The 23,088-nt window shown below is 43.0% G+C and overlaps 1 protein-coding gene across 2 annotated transcripts in view; it reads left to right on the top strand.

Annotated features, from left to right (window-relative positions):
* The window catches only part of EDN3 (endothelin 3), a 126,526-nt gene extending 114,595 nt beyond the window's left edge, over positions 1–11,931 (top strand). Inside the window, exons 3-5 of one of the 2 annotated variants that reach the window (XM_069751219.1) lie at positions 4,187–4,342; positions 7,613–7,713; positions 8,853–11,931. In XM_069751219.1, the coding sequence (XP_069607320.1) occupies positions 4,187–4,342; positions 7,613–7,679 (223 nt within the window). In that variant the 3' untranslated portion in view covers positions 7,680–7,713; positions 8,853–11,931. Of the gene's footprint in view, positions 1–4,183; positions 4,343–7,612; positions 7,714–8,852 lie in introns of both variants that reach the window. The other variant, XM_069751222.1, reaches the window with a different exon arrangement.
* Positions 11,932–23,088: the final 11,157 nt, after the last annotated feature.

Genomic DNA, 23,088 nt, shown 5'->3' with positions numbered 1-23,088 from the left:
AAAAAAGTACAGCTCTGTGCGACATTCAAAAGCACTGACACAATGTTGAGTATTGTTAGACATTTCCTAAAGTTTTCCAAAGATTTTGACAGATTTTTTCCAACAATCTATGATTGTGTCCTTGCCCTTCTGTAAGAAATATTCACACATCTGTTCTGTTTTTAGAAATAAAGGAAATATTTACCCTGCAGTTCAGTGTCAGAGGTATATCTTGGGAGTAGTACCTGATTTATACCTCCAATGTATACTGAAATATAGGCATACATAGCCCATCGGCTTTCGCATTAAAAATTGATAGATGTGACACAATAAGAGATTACCAGGCACAAATGGATACTGCAATGCGAATAGACCATTACAGCAACATTTTTGTATCTCTTGGGTCCTACAGAGACAGTTCAGCTAGCATGGGGTTCACCTTGAGTGGTGGTTTCATAGTATTTTATAAGGCTATTAGCTTTCAACCATTGACCTCCCACTGAATTGACATTTGACCAGTCCTGCCTTCCTGCACAAAGTTTTCACTATGAAAAGGATGTCAGGTCTGCTTATTCGTAGAGATGGTGAATAAGGCTATGTTGGCAGCAGGTGGCACCATGAAACTTGAACCCTTGTGATTTAGTCCCTTTGTTAATGCTCCTTTTCAGTAACCTTTTATGGGGCCAGGGGACCATAAATTCCGGTCTGCTGAGAGACCTTGTGGTTTCCATTGAGAGCAAGATGTCTGCGTTGAATAAGATAATCATCTAAAGCCTGGCTTTAGCAGGGTCATCTATCTCTTCGGTCTTCTGATTTACAAGTAACCAGTCCAATGACCCAGGAATCGGATTTATCTACCATATACGCAAAGCAATTTTTTTTTCCAGGCTCTAATCTCTATGGGCCTAAATGGGCCTTAAAGAAGGGACGTTCAACTCTATCTTGTGAAACTCGGGGGCAATCTTATTTGCAGTGTAGGGTGGCACTGGCCTTCCGTTATAATCCACATGCATGACCCAGATGTATTACTTTTCCTTTCAAAATATTTTATTAAATTTTAACTTTAACCAGAAAGGATTGGCTAGGAAAGGGAGGGGGGGGGAAGGGGTGGGGTATGGAAAAAGGGAAAAGACAAACCCCCTAACAGCAGGGGAGACAGGCGATCATACAGTAGAATTATACAAACATAGTAGGATAGCAAGTACTCTGTACAGTTTCGCTAAAACATATTAGTTTAGGTTGGAGTAACACAATAGGCTATTAAACTGACACAGGTAAAGTTTTATGTAGATGCGTTGAGTATGCATCTAAGACCATGTTGACTAACTAGCAGATAGTAATGTACGAAGGTCTGCTGTAAATTTTAGCTTAATGTATGATATGTAGTATCATAATGACTAATTGGTGGGTAGTAGTGTACGAAGGCCTGTTGTAAATTTTAGCTTGATATATGATATGTAGTAACTTATGTCCGGAAACACCCAATGGTGATCCTGCGACTATGTGGGCGGCAAAATATCTGGCTCAGTATTAAAGCTAATCTTTGGGAATAAATACATTTATGTCTTGTGAGGGGTGTTGTGAAAGTAGATGTCAATGTATGCAGAACAAGGCTACAGTTCATGTAGGACCATTGTAGGATCTAAGAGATTTCGGGTCATGTTGCTTAGAGATTCCAGGAGGCTTCAGGCCGTGTTGCTGCAGAAAGGATAAGCCCTCCACTAGGTTTGCAACATGGACATTTCCAGACAAAAGTTTTATCGTAAGAGTAGAGGAGGGAGACCACGAATATGCAAAGTGAGCCCTCTGAAGCTCCCGTGTGATGGATGAAAAGTCTTTTCGTTTTTTCAGGGTATCTCTAGATAAATCCCTAAAAAATGATAGATGACCATATGGGGAGAGCTGAAAGTTCTTATCGAAGGGGAGATCAAATAATTTACTCCTGACCCAAGCCAGGAAAAAGGAGACGATGATGTCCCTTGGCACATCCTGTGGAAGAAACGCGGGTCTTTTGATACGGAAAGCTTTTTCAATAATGTTCGGTTCACTGGCTTCAGGGATGAATTTGTTAATCATTTTGAGAATATAATTCTTCAAATGAGGGGGTTTAACAGACTCTGGAACTCCTCTTATTTTTACGTTATTTCTTCGTCTGTGGTCCTCTAGACTCGCCATGTTGTTTTTTAGTGCGTCTATGTCTTTTTGCAGATTTTCCAGTGTAATTCCAGATATAGGAGGGTCAGCGAACTAACCGAGTGGGTGAGGTCTAAACTCCGAGGTGAGAAGTCCTCCTCGCTACTATCCGATGAATATACAGAGGGTGAGTATGAGTCGCATATAGGCGAGGAGCAATCACTTTGGGATGACCTTGAAGAAGAAGCCGATGAGGAGGAGTCGATGCTCTCTGCAATTGAAAACAATGCGTCTCTTATGTAGGACTCAGACGCTGTCTCCATACCATCTAATCCTGTGTTAAAAGATTTGAAAGAGAGTATGTACTTGTCTAGCTTTGAAGAGCCTTCATCCATTTTTTTATTTATGATGTCACAGAAGCCTGTTAGTAAATTGTTATTTTAGTGGGGGGACCTTCTGTCACTGTTGTCTCCACTGAACCGAGTGATGGACATGGGGTGTTTGATGTTTGATCTATTTGACCGCTATGACCCTTTAACAGTGCGTTTTGTGGAATGCGATTATTTTGTGCCATGTCCTCTGGTTTGAGCTGTGAAACTCCAGGACTTGTGGACTGATGTATCTCCTTTAATTGGGGTCTGAGCTGCGGTATTAATGAAGGGGCATCGTATCTAAGGGTACGGGTTGCTGCTTGTTTTCTAATGTTGTTGGTGGCCGTGCAGCTGTAATCAGTGGACGGAGTTGAGGGCGAGGTCTCGTCCTGTCTCTCTCTCCCCTGTCCGAGGATTTGCCCTGTGCTGCCCTGCACCCCATCCCAGCCGGCAAATGCAGAGCCACACCACCCGACCCAGATGATGTACCGGATCGAGGAGCTGCAGTAGTCCCAGCTGGGGAGTCCAGAGCCAGAGCTGCCCTTGGCCGAGGAACCTCCGGAGCTTCTTCTGTGAGCGGGTCCAAGCTCTTCCTATTATGATCTGTATTGCCGTGCGCTGTGGGCGGGACTATGGGCGGGACCTTCTCTCTGTCCCCTCTCTCAAGCTTCTTCGGCGCGAGCAGTGTCGCGGCTCCACGTCCTCTCACGGAGGTCTCACCAGCCCGGGTGAGTCGGAGGGTCCCGGGGGACTAGTGGAGGTAGGCACCGCTTCATCCGATCTCCCCTTAGCTATCGGGATGCGGCTCAGTCCTCCTGTAGCGGTGCCGCCGCAAGCGGCGGGCGGAGCCGTGGGTGGGATTGCGGGCGGGGCCACCTCCCCTCTCTTGCTTCTCGGCCTCGCCAGCTCAGGCGAGGCCGCGGCTTTAGGCCTACCTGCGGCGATAGCTCCGGGACCAGTCAGGGAGTCGGCGAATCTCACAGAATTCAATGCGGGAGCCACTGTGGACGGAGGCACACCTGGTCCGGAGCTTGGTAGCGCCGGTGATTGTAGCCTCCTGCGTCCTTGTGTATGTAAACAAACGGCGCTCTTAAACTTCAGCAAGTTTAAGAGCGCCGTTTGTGCTCGAAACGCGTCCAGCAACTACACGGTAGCTTCCATCCAAATGATGTAATTTTCCACTTGCCAGCAGTTTTCCATATTTTAATATGTTTAAATAAATTTTTGATACTTTTTATTCCTGGAGCTGGATTTTTCTTTCCATGTGCACAGGCCCCTTAATTGTGCCCGGCTGACGCAAGGGTCAAACTCCCACCAATTTATTACTGGATAGGCCACCAACTTCTAAATATTAGAGTATACCTTTCAGGGACTGCTGCAGGATTGTATAAACATAGTTGTGTTCTTCAAGTTACACCTGATCATGGGTTATCCGGTTTAGCAGCTCAGCTGTTCTGAAGGGAATGGTACAGAGCTGCAATGTCACACACAACCTGTACAGAGGGGTGACGCCATTTTTAACCATAAAACCTTTTTGAATTTGACTGACTATGGCACTAGTCTCCAAGTTCTAGCTGGCGATAATTTCATTTTTTCATCCTAGGGAAATTACAGATTACCTTTATAGGGTAAGCTATAAAAAGTAATGTGCCAGTATTGCAATTTTAGTAAATTCTTAAATAGTTGTCTTTTTCTTTCAGAAGAACAGTGCCGTATGGACTCTCAAGTTACAGGGGCAGCGTACGAAAAAGACGAGGTACAGACAGAAGGCGGATGAGCTCCTCGTCACAGCTCCGGTGTTCATGTACAGATCCAAGAGACCTACATTGTGTCAACTTCTGTAAAGAAAAGACAGACAGGTGAAAGCTCAGTCTGTGGTCACTTGTATGGGCTATCATTAGTGCATCGCAAACTACCACATGACCTGTCAGTCTTGCAATACTACGAAGATCCGGGAAACCTGAATTGTTGTTTTTTTTTTTGGAGAAAAAAATGTGGTGAGAAACAGTTGTCTGACTACGAAAGGGTTGACTGGTGGTTATCGAGACTCATGCAGTTTAAAACCCTTGAGACCACAGATTTGTAAAATAACACCCATGTTATTTTAAAACGATACCCATTCCTTGGCCAAGTAACAAAATTTCAAGTGAAGAACAAAAATATAACACGAATCAGATGCCTCACTCTTGGCACCTGAGAATGGGAGAGAGAAATTAGGCATTAGTACATTAAAAAAGTTATATGAGCAAAGTTTAACTCGCATTTCTGCAGGTTCAGATCATGTACTATGAATTGAACTAGCTCAGCAGATTACTTAATGGAGTTTCAGCAATATTAATATTCAAAGAATGGTTAATCAATGTATATTTATTTCTACACCAACCCCCTCCTCATCCAGCAGAGTGAAGTAGCAGCTGCTCTGGCGGTGTTCCTGGCATGGCAGCTCAGCCCTGTTTAAGGCTGCTGGTCCCTTATGTTTTGATCGGTGATAAGCAATGGTGTAGTTTCCAATTGATCCGGCACAGTGGGCTGTGAGCACAACCCCCTTCTGTGGACGTCGGGCACTCAGACCATCCTCATGGAGTTAGTTTCTGTTTGTGCAGACACATGCACATTTGTGGCCTGCAGGGCTCTGGCAGTGCTCCTCATTGCACAAAGGCTGAGGTAGCGGTCCTGCTGCCCTCCTACGGCCCCCTCCATGTCTCCTGGTGTAGTGGCCTGTCTCCTGGTAGCGCCTTCAGCCTCTGGACACTACGTTGACAGACACAGCAAACCTTCTTGCCACAGCTCGCATTGATGTGCCATCCTTGGATGAGCTGCACTACCTGAGCCGCTTGCGTGGGTTGTAGCGTCCGTCTCATGCTACCATGAGTGTAAAAGCACAACCAACATTCAAAAGTGACCAAAACATCAGCTAGAAAGCATTGGTACTGAGATGTGGTCTGTGGTCCCCACCTGCAGAACCACTCCTTTATTGAGTGTGCCTTGATAATCACCAATAATTTCCATCTGTTGTCTATTCCATTTGCATAACAGCATGTGAAATTGATTGTCAGTGCTGCTTCCTAAGTGGACAGTTTGATTTCACAGAAGTTTGATTTACTTGGAGTTATATTCTGTTTAAGTGTTACATTTTATTTTTTTTTGAGCAGTGTACATGCCCTAAAACTTATATTGCTTCCCAAACTTCTATCTTTTTTGGGTTCTCCCAATGACTTTCCCAGCACACTGTGCCTGATTAATTTGTTTGGCGAGGAGGCCTTCTTTGGGTCAACAGAGATATTCTAGACCGCCATAGGTGAACGTTAGTTTTGGAATCCCAAACATAGTTAAATACTACCAAAAAGCCAGCTGGCCCAGTTGACCTCATAAACTCGCAAACTTAGATATAATTTAAAGCCCCAGAATGTCATCCTCTTACTTTAGATATATGCTTACACTGTGTTGGTGGGAGCCTTAGTAATGTAACAAACCTCATTATGCCCCATAATATAAAATATATCGGATCCCACAAAATAGATGAAGAATATCATCTCATCTTTATTACCCCTAACCTTATTGTGTGGTAACGAATAGCAAAACTATTTCCACCGGGTAAAGAATCTCCACAGGCCTTTTGTACGTGGTATATAGGATTGTGTGTGAGGGGTATTAACAAAAATCAAGCACCTACTTATCGTTAATGGAATTACGAGAAGTATGACCTGCCTTGAAGGGAAATATTCCATTATTTACAACTCGAGTACTTTGTCTTTACCTTGCTTTAACCAATCTCCCCCATGAAAATGGGCAGATGCAAAAAGTTTGGGCACCCTGCATGGTTCGTATCTTGTAACACCCCCTTTTGAAAGTATCACAGCTTGTAAATGCTTTTTGTAGACAGCCAAGAGTCTTTCAATTCTTGTTTGGGGGATTTTTATCCATCCAAATTCTGTGTCTTTATTTCTCAACACATACCTTTGATCATTGTGGCCAAAAAAATGCAATTTTAACCTCATCGGTCTACAGGACTTGTTTCCAAAATGCATCACGTTTGTTTAGATGTTCTTTTGCATACTTTTAACTCTGAATTTTATGGTGATGACACAGGAGAGGTTTTCTTCTGATGACTCTTCCATGAAGACCATAATTGTGCAGGTGTTTCTGAACAGTAGTACAATGTACCACAACTCAAGAGTCTGCAAAACACCTTTAGAAAGATTTAGCAGTCAAGTGGGGGTTCTGATTTGCCTCTCTAGCAATCCTACAAGCAGCTCTCACTGAAATTTTGATGGTCTTCCAGAACTTCTCTTGACCTCCACTATTTCTGTTAACTGCCATTTCTTAATTTCATTTCGAACTGAGAAAAGGGCAACTTGAAAACTCTTTGCTATATTCTTATAGCCTTCTCCTGCTTTGTGGGCCTCCACTATTTTCATTTTCAGAGTGCTAGGCAGCTGCTTAGGAGAACCCATGACTGCTGTTTGAGCACACTGTTAGAAGAGGCTGGGTTTTTTAAAGCTGAGAAATATATATATATATATATATATATATATATATATATATATATATATATATATATATATATATATATATAAAATTAAAATACAAAGAAAATGTGTCATCTTTAACGTTAGGCCTTTTAGAGATCATTTAATCTTCATCTTGCTTAACTCTTCACAATAACAGTCATTGTGACCAGGGGTGTCCAAAGCTTTAAAGCCACTGTAATAGTGTCTTGTAGAACTTTAGGCACACCTGTTCAAAATTATTGTTATGGCTTGAGAAAGGCTCATTTGGAGCCGAAACGTTGCCCAGACATGTGGGTCTGAATAAATCCTGTATATCACCAAAAAGAATATGGAGTGTTGCCTGCTTTTTTGAATTGTATGGACTAAACACAACGGGTGGATGGGCTGTTTGGGGGTTTTGCACCCGAAAAGTAAAGGATTTGTGCTGTTCCATTTTTATTAATATATATATAATATATTATAATTAGCTGGCATCGTAACTGTTTTTAAGTGAATGGACATCCTGGAATGCCTAAAATTGACTTGTAAATGCTTTTCATGTGGGTGGGCAGGTAGCATCATCTTTCTTTCTCTTTTGTGATGAACCTGACCTCACATTCTGTCTTCTGTTCCCTCTAGACCTTCTGTAGAAAGAAAGCGCAGAGATATCAGATTAAAACAGACAAGAATGCGTGCAGCAGCATGAGTGCCAGCCACTGTGGTCAGCCTGCAGCACACAGGTAGGTAACTGACCTTCTGTAGATTATATCAATGAAATTTGTCAGTAGGAGCTTTCAAAATGCCGCACATGTCTAGACCAGCACTGGTTAATAGGTGGCAATATACAAGACTGCTTGACACCTATATTTTATTGAGAGGTTGTGAACTACTGATCTTCCTTAAGGCTTAAAGCATACTTGTCAGTTTATTGCCAGTACTTGCTTTTAAGCTAAGCATATATAAATTACACTGAAGAATAGTGGGATGTTGTTTCTGTTGTATTGTCCATTGGTGTCGTCATCCATACCTGATTTCTAGGGGGAAAAAAGCTGGTAACAGGATAAATAATTAAAATATATATCAGAATGTTGCAAATTGCAAAACTTTTACCTTTTATTTCTCGACTTCTAACCAGTGAATAGAAACAATGATCGACAATGATTGCTTAAAGGTAACTTATCAGGTTGGAGAACACTATTAACCTGTGGCTATTGGATTAATCTACAGGTTAATAGCGTTATGAAGGTTCCTGGCCATAGTACCGAGAGTGCAGCACCAGGAGAAAATTAACTTTATTACTCCTGGGAACAGCTGGCTTTCAGTTATGTAAGCGTGTCATCTGTCGTTGCTCACTATACCGATTTCTGAAGTGGAATTATTGTTTCCACCAAGGCCCTGTGGTGGCCCCATATGCTGTGCCTTTCACATGGAAGACATGAGGTCCATCCACTGACCCCAGTAAAAGTCAAAAGATCCTACCCAGAAATTGGTTTTCAGTTGCTATTAAGCTTTTACATCATAATCTATCATAGGAGCATCTTCTGACTGGGCTATGGTGATTTCCCTAACATTTTTCTCCTTTAATGGCTCCCATGGCTATATGATGATTTCCCTAGAAGAGACAAGATCAGCTCTTTGACTGCAATTAGGTTGTCCTTGTGTCATCCAAGATTGGTGGATGAGAGAGTAAGGAGTACTGCAATTGTAATAGCACCATGGCAATCATTAGAACTCATTGATTAGAAATCCCAACTTTTGTCTGCGTGCCATAAATGTGCAGTAAACTGTAAGGAAATAAGTTTGCTAGCACTTAATTTTGCTTTATGTCTATCATTCTTCTCTTCTGAGTCTGACACTTCTACATTTTCATCTTGTATAGGTTTGGCAGATGCCATGTAGGAGAAGTGAGTTTCCAAGACACCCGTGATGACTCGTCGCTGTAGGTCAAAGACAATGGACACAGCCATCAACCCTTCAGGCTCAGAGACATTAAATATTGTGTTCGCAACATAAAAGTCTTTACCTCACATCCAGTATTCATTTAGAGAAGTGAAGAAAGATGAGGGCTGCAACGCGTTACCCTCCAAGGCAGTTTTTGTAGAACTCAAACTCCCTTTGCCACAGAAGATCAATACTACTTCTATACATATATGAATATATCCAACCAGTGCTAAAGTAAGGCAAAGAATCTGTGTTATGTCTACTGCATAGCTTGTATACAGATAATTAAGCATAGAAAAGCTTAGCTCTATCAACAACTTTCACCTACCATGTACCATCTCATCCTATAGAAGTCTATATTCAAGGCTTGTGACAATTATGCAAGGACCACTAGATTATCATGTGCAGCCTGAAAACTCTGGCTCTATGTATCTAGAAACGTGCTGGGACATCAAGGGATGGTGTTCTCAGTACAGTACATTGCCAACAATCTGGAATTACAGTTACTCAGTGGTTTTCAGAGAGAAATGAAAGATCTAGACTGAGCTGTAGAACAAAGGTTCAGTCCTTGGTTGGTTTCATGACCATAAAGCAATGTATGTGATTTTCCTTATCATTAATGCAGTTATATTTAGGACTCCACTGGATCTCTGGGCTTTTAAATAATGGATTTAACTTGGTAAGGTCAGCTATGGCTTTAAGAGTCATACAAGATATGGACAGCTTCATGGTGAACAACAGATGTTCAGACACGTGGTCAAAGTTGGATGAAAGGTGGCTAGGCTACTGTGTGTCTCAATCTCATGAACTTTCAGCTCCTGTAAGAGTCGGTCTTGTATAAGCAGTTCCTTAACACTAAGAATACAATGTCTACGGAGATGAATCCTGCATGCTTAAAATCACCAATGATCTCACATTTGAGCAGGTCCCTAGTCTCTGAAGAGTTGACTATCCTTCAACCCCCACAATGTGACTTTTACAAGTTTGAATGATATCAAGTTAGCTGATGAAAACATACCTTTAAAAGAGTCCTGTATTTTCAGGATGATCTGATATGGTGTTTTGAGTTCTAGCCAATACCTGCAAGAACACATTTTGGTACTTGGAAATCATCTTTCTAACCATCATCTAAGTGGGATTTTGATTGGCCAACACACCACTGAAATAATCGAGACAGATGAAAATGCACCAAACATACAGGGACATTATACCACTGAAATCAGATTTTCTTCAATTTACAACAATGAAAAAGTCACAGTTGATGGTTGAACAGGCCCACCATCAGTTCAGCTTTGTGTCAAATGTAAAATACAGTCTGTATAGAGTCTTGTGCGTGGGTGCCAGGAAACACAGAAGACACAGGCTTGTTTAAGTAGTTCTTGTATTACTTCATACAAGTAAGGGTTAACACAGTTGCAGGCAGGATACAAGACAGGCAGGAATAAACCTTAAGTCCATCTAGTTACAGAAACAGGTTAAAGGTTCTCTCTCTACTTCCCTTGCCAATGTTGATGGTAAGCTGAGAGATTCCTGAGTCCACACATGTCCAAGGATCTGAAGTAGAAGGTGGTAGGATAATAAGTCCAAGTCTTCCAGGAGCAAGGTGTCAAGTAAACTGCAGACTTGATTCTGAAGCACTGATTAAACAGCTGATGCTGCTTAAAAGGGCAAGTGGCAGAGAACAGGGCGGAAACATTGAAACTGAGAACTCCATGCAGGTTAAGGGCAAAGTAGATACAGCAGAACAGAAAGCAAAATGGCCGACAGGAAAAACTAGGTTCTACAAAAAATAACAGCAGATATAGCAAATCGTCTAAAACCTTACATTACTCCCCTTAGGGACAGCCTCCGGATGACCCCAGACCCGGCTTGTCTGGGTACCTCTGATGGAACTGGCGAAGTAAGCGAGGAGCATTAATATTATCAACCGGTTCCCATGAGTTGTCTTCAACTGAGTAGCCTTGCCACTTAATCAGGTATTGTAGCTGATTTCTATGCAACCTGGAATCCAGAATCCTTTCCACTACAAATTCCTCCTGACCATCAATCAGCACTGGGTCAGGATGAGGAGAAGAACGTCCAGGAAACATATTGGGTACTGCTGCCTTTAGTAGGGAAACGTGAAAAACAGGGTGAATTCTCATGGTTCTGGGCAGACGAAGACGACAAGCCACGGCACTTACAATCTTATTGATCCTGTAGGGACCAATGTACTTATGTCCCAATTTGGATGATGGAATCCTTAACTTAAGGTTCTTAGTTGACAGCCAGACCAAGTCTCCTACCTTGAAGGCTGGTGCGGGTTTACGAAATTTATCAGCTGCTCTTTTATATTTCTCCTGAGCCGATTCCAGATTCTCTTTTAGAAGATCGACATTCCGTTGTAGGGAAGCGATTCTGTCGGTCACAGCTGGCAGAGGCGTATCTATAGGAAATCGAGGAAGTATGTTAGGATGATAACCTAGATTAGCATAAAAAGGAGACTGCTTAGTGGAGGCACTCTGAGCGTTATTATAAGAAAATTCAGCCAAAGGAAGTAAATCCACCCAATCATCCTGTAGGTGGCAGATAAAGCAGCGGAGATACTGCTCCAGGGTCTGGTTGGTCCGTTCTGTTTGGCCATTTGTCTGAGGATGAAAGGCAGAAGAAAGATTTACTTTAACGTCCAATGCGGCACAGAAGTTCTGCCAAAACCTTGAAGTGAATTGCACCCCTCGATCAGAAATGACCTCATCCGGTAGTCCATGCAAACGAAACACCTCTTGAATTATTAAATCTGCGGTCTGTTTAGCAGTGGGTAAGCCGCTACAGGGAATAATGTGAGCGGCCTTTGTCAAACGATCCACCACCACCAAAATGGTGTTTTTTCCTTGCGAGGTTGGCAACTCCACAATGAAATCCATGGAAATGGATCCCCATGGACGGGATGGGGTGGGTAGGGGTTGTAATAGACCCGTCGGTGAAGAACGTGGTGTCTTGCATCTCGCACACACTTCGCATGAAGAGACATAATTTAGAACATCTTTTCTATAAGTGGGCCACCAAAAGAAACGAGAAAGGAATTCTTGAGTCTTTAGGACTCCTCTATGTCCCGCTATCTTGGAGTCGTGGATGAGCTGTAGTACTCAGTCTGACCGTTTCAGGTATATACAGACGTTGGCCTTGAAACCACACACCATTCTTATAAACAAGACTTACATCCCTAGGAGGTTGAGCCAGAAAGGAATCCGAATGGTATGCCTCCTTGATGTCATTAAGTAGGTCTTGATTGTGAATCACTCCCAGGAACCTGGAATCGGGAAGAATAGTCTTAGAAGTAGTGAGTGGAGAGGTCTCAGTTGAATGGATCCTAGAGAGTGCGTCTGCTTTTCCATTGCACGACCCTGGCCTATAAGAGATTACAAAATTGAATTGATTCAAGAACAGACTCCAACGAGCCTGGCGAGGAGTCAGGCACTTAGCTGATCTGATAAATTCAAGATTGCGATGGTCGGTCAGGACGACTATCTGCTGTGCAGTTCCCTGAAGATGATGTCTCCATTCCTTGAAGGCAGCAATGATGGCCAACAATTCTCTATTGCCCACATCGTAGTTCTTTTCTGCTGCAGACAACCGCTGTGAAAAAAAAGCACAGGGATGCAAAACATTCTTCTCACCTGTTCTCTGGGAGAGTATAGCTCCGATGGCACAGTCAGAGGCATCCACCTCTACTATGAAGGCCAGTTCAGGGTTGGGATGCACTAGGATAGGTGCTGTGGTAAATTTACTCTTCAGGTGAGAAAATGCTTCTTGGGCTTGAGGAGTCCAGGTGAAGGTAGATCTTTTACGGGTAAGTTGCGTGATAGGTGACACTACCTCAGAAAAGTTCCTAATAAAACGCCTGTAGAAATTGGCAAACCCGATGAAGCGCTGTACTTCCTTCACATTCTTCGGAACTGGCCAGTTCTTGATGGCTTGGGTCTTACTCTCATCCATACAATTTCCTCGTGATGACATTACATACCCCAAAAATTGAATCTCGGTCTGATGGAATTCGCATTTTTCAAGTTTGATATAAAGATGATTCTGTCGTAGGCGTTCTAAGACCATCTTCACGTGTCCATGATGTTCCTCTGTAGAGTTAGAAAAAATCAAAATATCATCTAAATAAATCACTACAAAAGTATCCAAAAGATCCCTGAAAATGTCGTTCACTAAATGTTGGAAAGTTGCTGGGGCATTACATAGACCGAACGGCATGACTAAGTATTCGAAATGTCCATAAAGTGATCTGAATGCGGTCTTCCATTTATCCCCAGGTCTAATACGGACCAAATTATAGGCCCCACGGAGATCCAGTTTAGAAAAAATCTTGGCATGCCGTACTCTCTCCAATAACTCAGGGATCAAAGGCAGTGGGTAACGGTTTCTGATAGTAACTTTATTAAGCTCCCGGTAATCTATGCAGGGTCTAAGAGATCCATCTTTCTTCTTCACAAAGAAGATGGGTGCACCTGCAGGAGATGAGGAGTGGCGTATGAAGCCTTTGGCTAAATTCTCATCAATATAGTCCTTCAAAGCCTTTAGCTCGGGCCCTGCCAAAGGGTAGATCTTACCAAAGGGTATACCTGCTCCTGGCAATAGTTCAATTGGACAATCATATGGACGATGAGGGGGAAGCTGATCAGCGTTCCTCTTGTCACATACGTCGGCATACTCATGGTACATAGCTGGTAGCTCTGAAAGCGTGGAGGATCCCTCAGGAACAGCACAAACTGCAACTTCTGGACCTATCTGTTTCTCCGGGAAGTGCAACTCCTTGGTCTCCCAGTTAATTGTAGGGTTCTGAGCCTGCAGCCATGGCAACCCTAAAATGATGGGAAAATGGGGGGAAGCAATAAGCATAAAAGACAATCTCTCTTGATGATCTTTACAGATGAACACCTTCAAGGGTTCCGTCTCCTGATCCACTGGTCCAGAGTTTAACAGGGAACCATCCACAGTCTCCATCTGTACAGGAGTAGCTTTCTTCACGGGACGTATCCCATGTTTCTGGGCAAAAGCGATGTCCATAAAATTGCCACTTGCCCCTGAGTCAATCATGGCAGAGCTACACACCCATACCGAGTCAACCCAGAGTTTGATGGAGAGGGAGCAATGAGAGTTATGCTTCTTACAGCTCAACTGGGATACTGTTGGGGAAACTTGAAAAATTGCTGCATTAATACAATCATCAGGCTCTGAAATAATGGAGTTTAAGTCCGAGAAGTCAGTATCTATAGCTGCAGATCTCCCTAGAACTTGAGATTCGGATTTGACAGATCCCCTTTCGCAGCACTCACAGTGTATGACTGCTGCAGCAGTCTTACGAGAACGGTTGGGGCAGCTTGTAATGAAGTGCCCTGACTTACCACAATAGAAACATAGATTTTCTTTTAGTCGATGTTCCTTGCGGGCATCACTCACCCGTCTCTGTAAGGAGTCCACCTGCATTGGTTCAGGTTCTGGTTCCCGTGTGGTCCGGCTCACAGACTCCTTAGCTGGGGAGGAAGGCAGGAAATGATTAGGACGATTAATTTCAGACCATCTCTCCTGTCTGCGTTCAGTAAGACGGGCATCAATACGGATGCAGTAGTTAATAAAATCTCCCAACGCGGTGGGAGGGTCGGCACGAGCAAGTTCGTCTTTAATCATAGGAGACAACCCTTTACGGAAAATTGATTTCTTCGCGGAACTGTCCCAAGTGGTATCAAGAGCTCATCTCCTGAAATCCAAGGCATATTCAGCTACTGAGCGCTTACCTTGGCGCAAAGCCAACATGGCTGCTTCAGCTGTTGCACCTCGGTTTGGGTCATCAAAAACCTGCCCCATAGCTGAAATGAAAGCTTCAAGATTATTTAGACATTCATCCTCAGTCTCAGTCAGGGGGTTTGCCCACATCAGAGCTTTGTTGGAGAGCAGCATGATTATGGTTAGCACCTTGGATCGTTCGGAGAGAAATTGTGAAGCATGAGCAGAGAAAAACAGTTTGCATTGATTAATAAATCCCCTAAATTTGTCCCGTTCACCGCCAAAACGGAAAGGTGGCAACTTTGGAAACCCAGAACCCGGGGATGTGGATGGTGCCAGGACTCGTTCCTCCAGAGCCTCAATCCTGTTTCGCAATTCCTGCGTATTTTGTCCGAAAACTTGCAAGTTGTGATTATTAAGATCTTGCTGGCTTGAAAAGCTGGTCTTTAAAGCCTGAATATCCGCAAGAATCTTATCAGTAACTCCACATAAATCATTTACACGAGCCTCCATCTTCCCAGATATTTTACGGCAGAAAAGCTGGAAAAGAGGAAAGAGCGCACAATAGTGTTTACCTGTGGTAACACACCTGGCTGAAAAAAGGGAATGCGCTCGCCTGAAATGGTTGTGAGAAGTCACAACCACTGTCGTCACAGAATGTATAAATGAATATCTTCCCAGATCCTTTAAGATAGAAATGCTGGAAAAGAAACAAGGGCGCACAATAGTGTTTACCTGTGGTAACACACCTGGCTGAGAGAAAAAAAAAAAAAGAATGTGCTCACCTAAAATGGTTGTGAGAAGTCACAACCACTATCATCACAGAAGGTATAACTGGATATCTGGCATTCACAGTCCACAGCAGACTCTAACGTTGGCTTCAGAATCTTGTCAAATGTAAAATACAGTCTGTATAGAGTCTTGTGCGTGGGTGCCAGGAAACACAGAAGACACAGGCTTGTTTAAGTAGTTCTTGTATTACTTCATACAAGTAAGGGTTAACACAGTTGCAGGCAGGATACAAGACAGGCAGGAATAAACCTTAAGACCATCTAGTTACAGAAACAGGTTAAAGGTTCTCTCTCTACTTCCCTTGCCAATGTTGATGGTAAGCTGAGAGATTCCTGAGTCCACACATGTCCAAGGATCTGAAGTAGAAGGTGGTAGGATAATAAGTCCAAGTCTTCCAGGAGCAAGGTGTCAAGTAAACTGCAGACTTGATTCTGAAGCACTGATTAAACAGCTGATGCTGCTTAAAAGGGCAAGTGGCAGAGAACAGGGCGGAAACATTGAAACTGAGAACTCCATGCAGGTTAAGGGCAAAGTAGATACAGCAGAACAGAAAGCAAAATGGCCGACAGGAAAAACTAGGTTCTACAAAAAATAACAGCAGATATAGCAAATCGTCTAAAACCTTACACTTTGCGTACTAGATGCCATGCTAAGCTCTCCAGGGTCGCATTTTAAAGGGACTTTGTCACCTGAATTTGGAGGGAACAATTTTCAGCCATAGGGGCGGGGTTTTCAGGTGTTTGATTCACCCTTTCCTTACCCGCTGGCTGCATGCTGGCTGCAATATTGGATTGAAGTTCATTCTCTGTCCTCCATAGTACACACCTGCGCAAGGCAAGATTGCCTTGTGCAGGCATGTCCTACGGAGGACAGAGAATAGACTTCAATCCAATATTGCAGCCAGCATGCAGCCAGCGGGTAAGGAAAGGGTGAATCAAACACCCGAAAACCCCGCCCCTATGGCTGAAAATTGTTCCCTCCAAATTCAGGTGACAGAGTCCCTTTAACAGATAGGAAGCTTTGCTTTCTTGGGGTCGAACAAAAGCTATATTTTGAGGTTCCAAATTCACATTTGCTAAATCAGACACTTAGGATGAAAATTTTTATTTGTTATGCCCAATCTATTATAGAACTATGCAGCAGCTGGACAGGGCTGCCAATAATGTTGTTTGCATTAAAACTGTTATAGACTTAAAAGGATTATCTGTGCCACTAGAGCCACACTGTTATAATTATAATGTGTGTGCAAGGTTTTAATGTACGCTCATTTGCGGTGCATGAGTGGGATAGCGGAGAGGGCTGTATAAAATAGAGACTGCATTAAAGAGGATGGCAAAGAGGAAAGATAAAGGTCTGAAATTATGTTTTTGAGAACTGACACCACGCTTGTCCATGAGTTGTCTTTGGTGTTGCAATTCATCCCTCTTAAAGTTAATAGGCCTAATATGTAATACCATACTTGGCCTACGCCTAAGAATAAGGCCGGTTTCACATGTTTGACATTTACAGTCTGAGTGTGACCCCACCAGCCTCAGGACTCTTGACTCAAACTCAGCAGTCTCATATACGTCTATCAGGTAGTTTACTTCGATTCAGGAGACCACGGTCCATATTCAGGCAAGTTTTGTGTATATGACATTTGAAGTTGAACTCCTGAAAAGGAGAAGAGGAGGCTTGCTTATAAATATTCTTTTGAGAATCTTTTAAAATTCCTGGAAAACTTCACACATTTTCTAAAGGCACTTTGTGTCAAATCCTACATATGGACTAAATGCTGCACATCTCTATGGTACAGCTGTGAGAATGTATATTATTACTAGTGTTGGCTAATGGGATAGTAAATTCACCATTTTCCCTATTTCGGACAATCGCAAGCTATCAGGGCATGCCAAGAGTTGTAGCTTCACATAGTGGGAGAACCACTTGTTGAAGCCTATATAAATGCCAATAGAAGTGTCTGACTTTATCATACACATTAAATCCAATAAAATGCTCCAGAAACGACAAGAGGTTAAGCGATTCCACCAGTCTCTACAGAATCAGACTCTGGCTTCGTATATGTCTCCACGGAGATTTACAAGTTGCAAGATCTTGTCTCTAAGGAGACTATTCATCAAACTTTGGGTAATTCTAAAGATAATTTGCAAACGCATTTACACTTTAACAAATTGAATCTGTAAACTTTCACATAAGCACATTCATGATAAGGGCTCCTAGACCTGTACTGTACCTTTTGTATGAAATTGAACCATGTTCCGTCCATAATCTTGAGCCATAAACAATCTATATGCTACCCTACAGGCTCTATGACTTCCAGGTCGTTAGGTATAGGGAAAAAAATGTTCAATATCGTGAAAATATGCTAATGATTTCCCAAAAATAGCTTGGTTATGGTCACATCTGATAACAACATGTTCTTGGCAAATAACGGTCTACAAGAATGAAATTGATGCCAAAATCTTTTTTTTCTCCAGTAAAATCAGTATATTTGTCTATATTCCAGATCGTAGATGCTTCCATGTGTTTAACATTATTCATCTACAAAACTCCATTTGTGGCATTAACTTTAAGGGTACATGCACACGCTGCGGATTACTCTGCAGATTTTCCTGACTGTTTTTTGTAAATCCGCAGGTAGACCGCACTGTGGATTACCTGCGGAATTACCGCGTTTTTTTTTGCGGATTCCACCTGCGGTTTTACACCTGCGGAATCTATTATGAAGGAATATCTATTATAATAGGAATCTATTATGAAGCAGGTGTAAACCGCTGCGGAATCCGCACAAAGAATTGACATGCTGCGGAATAAACAACGCTATGTTTCAACGCAGTATTTTCCGCAGCATGTGCACTGCAGATTTTGTTTTACATAGGTTTACATAGTGCTGTAAATGCATGGAAAACTGCCGCGAATCCGCAGCGTGTGCACAAACCCTAAATCCCGATCAGACACCCTTCTGATATGGAAGAAACCCTTTTTTTTCTTTACACAGAGTTCATAATAGAATCTGTGTCTAAATTCAGGAATCTACTGTATTTCTTTTTTTACTTTTTGTATAGAAATTTAGATCTTTAAATGTGATTCATATCCTGGGCCTTTCATAGACCAGAAATTCCCATAGCTGCCTATTTTGTCCTTTGAAAACTCATCATGACCACATGGATATAGTGGTTTTGATGTATTACTCTTATGGCCCTGTAAAGACAAAAATGGCAGCAACCGATAATCATCCAGCTTATTTTTTGATAACAGGATAAAATAAAGATCAGAGTAACTCATATGGGCTCCAGGTCTTATCCATGGTAGATTTCATACTGGAAAGGTTTTTGCCAAACATTATATTTAGCGGTAACGATCTACAACCGGACACTTCTCCGGTCTCCTGACAGTCTTGCAACAGCTGGAGAACCACTAGTTGGAGACCACCACTCTAAGTTATTGTATCTTCAAGCGACATGTATTGTGTTTCATGCTGCCACTGTATATCTGCTCCCTAGCCACAGGCATGTGCTCTGTACAGTTATAAATGTGGACTATTTATTGTGGGGAAAAAAATCTTCAAATACTACATTATGTTGATTTTTTTTTTGTAGTAAGAAAATCTTTATATATAAAATATCTATTAAAATTGGACTTTTGTTATAAAGCAATCAGATTTATTGTGCCTTTTATTCAATTATATTTTTTGGTATTACTCAGTTTTACAATTTAAGTTTTCATTTTCGAAGACTTAAAATCAGGGGCGGACATACCACATGTCCGATGCAGCTGCACAAGGGCGCGGAGGGTGAGGGGGGCCCCAGCAGGACGGCTAATAATGAGCGCAATCTGGTCGGTTTATCTGGCTCCGAGGCTCCGTGGGGTCCCTGGCCAGATTGCCCTCATGTGAGGCGGGCAGGGAGAGATCCCTGCAACTCCGCTGCCTGCAAGAGAAAGTGGCAGCGGAGCTCCCATCCCGCTTCTCACACAGCAGCGCGTCTGGTCGCTGCTGTGCCAGAGAGACGAAGCTACTTCAACGGTGATCCATGGAGAGGTAGGTGTTTGCTGACTCTGCGGACTTCTTCCCCCCTATGAGCTCCTCTTCCCCTCGCACTGCTCTGCAGCACAATAAACACCCGTGATTGCTGACTCCAGACTAAAATCTGTGCAACTTCACTTCAACTCAGACAAAGCTCCTGCTCTGCATGTGCTGAAGCCAATCAAAAAACAGAGAAGTCACATTAGTAGCATGACAATGTGCTGGGGGACGTAAGGAGAAACGGGGGCGCTTCCCTCTGCATTCACTTTATGGAGCGTGCCATAACAAAGAACAGACAAATTGCTGCCAGAGAAAAACTTTACATCCAAAGCTTTGTAGCAGTCATAAGCAGCGTAGCCAGGCTTCTTCTAGGAGATGCAGCCGCTGTGGAGGGGGCTGGCAGCATGTCCTCAAGGAGAGCTGTGTGCAGGGTCTCTCCAGTGCTATAGGTCAGGGGTGTCATACTGCATTCCTCGAGGGCTGCAAACAGGTCATGTTTTCAGGATTTCCTTGTACTGCACAGGTGATAATTTAATCACCTACACACATAATGATTGCAGCACCTTGTGCAATGCTAAGGAAATCTTGAAAACACGTAAGGTTTGCGGCCCTCGAGGAATGCAGTTTGACACCCCTGCTATAGGTGCAGGGGGTCATCCACTGCAGAGCATCCCCTCTGCGACCAGAGAATAAGATGCAAAATAAATGGGATTTTACTATCTGTCCATATATCTACTGTCCCCTAGTGCTTAGCTGCAATCAGTGGAGGAACCCAATAGCAGGAGATTCAATTCTCCTGCAGCACTACCACTGGTGAAATAAAGCATTACATGATTCCAATAGAAGTCAATGGGCTGGCCACATCATACCATGAAAATATTGGGTCCTCCAGTGCTAATGGAGTCTAGTAATCTGTGCATATGAGGGATTTTATAAATCCTTGGCCTGAAATTTCATCTTCTTGGGTAAAGAATAAGAATTAATTTTGATCTATTTTTTATGTATTGCTGTGTAAAGAGATTTGTTTTTAGGCAGAATATACATTTCTACAGTCACTCCTATACTGTAGATTGATGAATCCTAACAGTGTGCAATTTGCATAGAGAGTAGTCTGCATACTTGCAATCACGTGCTGACTAGCAACTTTCCCAGCTTGCAAATGAGAAGCTATTAGGCACATTTCTTCCCTTGGCATCAAAGACTTTGCCCTGTCCTGCATTGCCTCATACCTTTGCGACCGCACATTTAGCGTTTCCCACTCCCACACTACCTCCTCATCCCGCCCTCTCTCTGTCCCTCAAGGCTCTGTCCTGGGGCCCCTACTCTTTTCCATCTATACTCTTTGCCTAGGGCAACTCATGTTGTCCCATGGCTTCCAATATCACCTATATGCAGATGACACTCAGATCTACCTCTCTGGCCCAGATGTTACCTCTCTGCTGTCGAGAATCCCGGAGTATCTATCAGCCATATCCTCCTTCTTCACCTCTTGCTTCCTAAAACTCAATGTAGACAGAACCAAACTCATCATCTTTCCTCCATCTCGCGTATCTCCCCTACCTGACCTAGCTATTATGGTAAATGGCATCACGCTCCCTCCCGCACCTGAAATCCGCTGCTTCGGAGTAACTCTCGACTCCGCCCCGTCCTTCCAACCGCACATCCAAACTCTTGCCGCCTCCTGTCACCTTCAACTCAAAAATATTGCCAGAATCTGTCTCATCCTCAGCCCTCAATCTACTAAAACTCTTGTGCATGCCCTCATCATCTCCTGCCTTGATTACTGCAACACCCTCCTCTGTGGCCTCCCTGCTAACTCTCTTGCACCACTCCAATCTGTCCTCAACTCTGCTGCCCGACTAATCCACCTCTCTCCTCGCTACTCCCCTGTTTCTCCTCTCTGCAAATCCCTCCACTGGCTCCCAATTCCTCAACGAATCCAGTTCAAACTACTAACACTGACGTACAAAGTCATCCACAACCTGTCCCCTCCCTATATCTTTGAACTAATCTCCCAATATCTTCCCTCACGTAATCTTCGATCCTCCCAAGAACTCCTACTCTCCTCCACACTTATATGTTGCTCACACAATCACCTCCAAGATTTCTCCCGAATATCTCCCATCCTCTGGAATTCCACGCCTCAACACGTCTGATTAGCCACACTTATTCGTTCCTCACACAACCGTCTCCTAGATTTCTCCCGAATATCCCCCATCCTCTGGAATTCCACGCCTCAACATGTCCGATTATCCACCACACTCGGATCCTTCAGACGGAACCTGAAAACCCATCTCTTCAGGAAAGCTTACAGCCTGCAATAACCATTCTGCCGCCTCACCACCACCTGAGCTGCCGCCTCACCACCACCAGAGCTGCTGCACTCCTGACCTTCTGTCTCTTCCCCATTATCCCGTAGAATATAAGTCCACAAGGACAGGGTCCTCTCTCCTCTGTACCAGTCTTTCATCGTAAATTTGTTTACTGTAAACGATATCTATAACTTTGTATGCAAACCCTTCTCATGTACAGCTCCATGGAATTAATAGTGCTATATAAATAAATAATAATAATATCTGTCTATCCCATATCTATCTATTATCTATCTATCATCTATCTCACATCTATCTCTATATCTATTATCTATCTATCTCATGTCTATTATCTATCTATTATCTATCTATTATCTATCTCATACGTATCTATCTATCTATCTATCTATCTCATGTCTATCTATCTATCTCATGTCAATCTATCTACCCCCAACAATGGGAGCTCCTCGTGTATTTGGGATCTTGGGCAATGGAGACTCACTGTACCAGCTATGAGACTCAAACTGAAGGCCTCTGTGCACATTAGAGAGACATCAACACAATTTGATCATTTTTGCAGGTCCAAGAGAGCAATTAATGTATAATCGGACCTCCCGAATCTCCCCAGAAGTGGAGAAAAGGATCAGGCTCTTTGAACATCAAGTACTGATCCTCTTCCTCTCCTGTGCATTAATCCACCATCAGTTCCTGGTAATGACTTACTCCCGACTACTATTGGAAGCGCGTACGTTCCTAGGCCAGCTGAGTGTTCATATATAGTAGAGAATTGGAATAGCTGGAGTCCTAACAAATGTTTGACTGATGGTAACAAAGATATATTCCCATCTCCAACATCCTATCCTATTATGCAGTAAGTATATCAGTAATATTAGCAAATACCTCCAATTAGAAATATAGTATAGATCTTCTCATTCTCTATGTATATATAATGTAGCTTTGTCGCCATAGAAGAGGGGCCCAGACACATTTCTTGCACAGGGGCCCCAAGCTGTCAGTGTCCGCCCCTGCTTTAAATAATTGGGGGTATATCACTAGAATTTGCAACCAATGACAAATTGGTGAAGGTGTGAACAGTGTGACCCTTCCCCCCCAGTCACTAAAAATGACACCGCAGGAGTGCCATGGATGTGCCGTGATGTCTCTTCTACTTTCTGCTTAGTTTCTCCACCAAACACATTGGCCTCTGAAGAGTTAAATTAATGGGTGCCAGGAGTAATCACAACCAACAACACCAAGGTGCACTTTGTTTCCATTGGAGC

The sequence above is a fragment of the Ranitomeya imitator genome, chromosome 2, assembly GCF_032444005.1.
Source record: "Ranitomeya imitator isolate aRanImi1 chromosome 2, aRanImi1.pri, whole genome shotgun sequence".
Lineage (NCBI taxonomy): Eukaryota > Metazoa > Chordata > Amphibia > Anura > Dendrobatidae > Ranitomeya > Ranitomeya imitator.
This window is presented reverse-complemented; position numbering and strand designations above follow the sequence as displayed.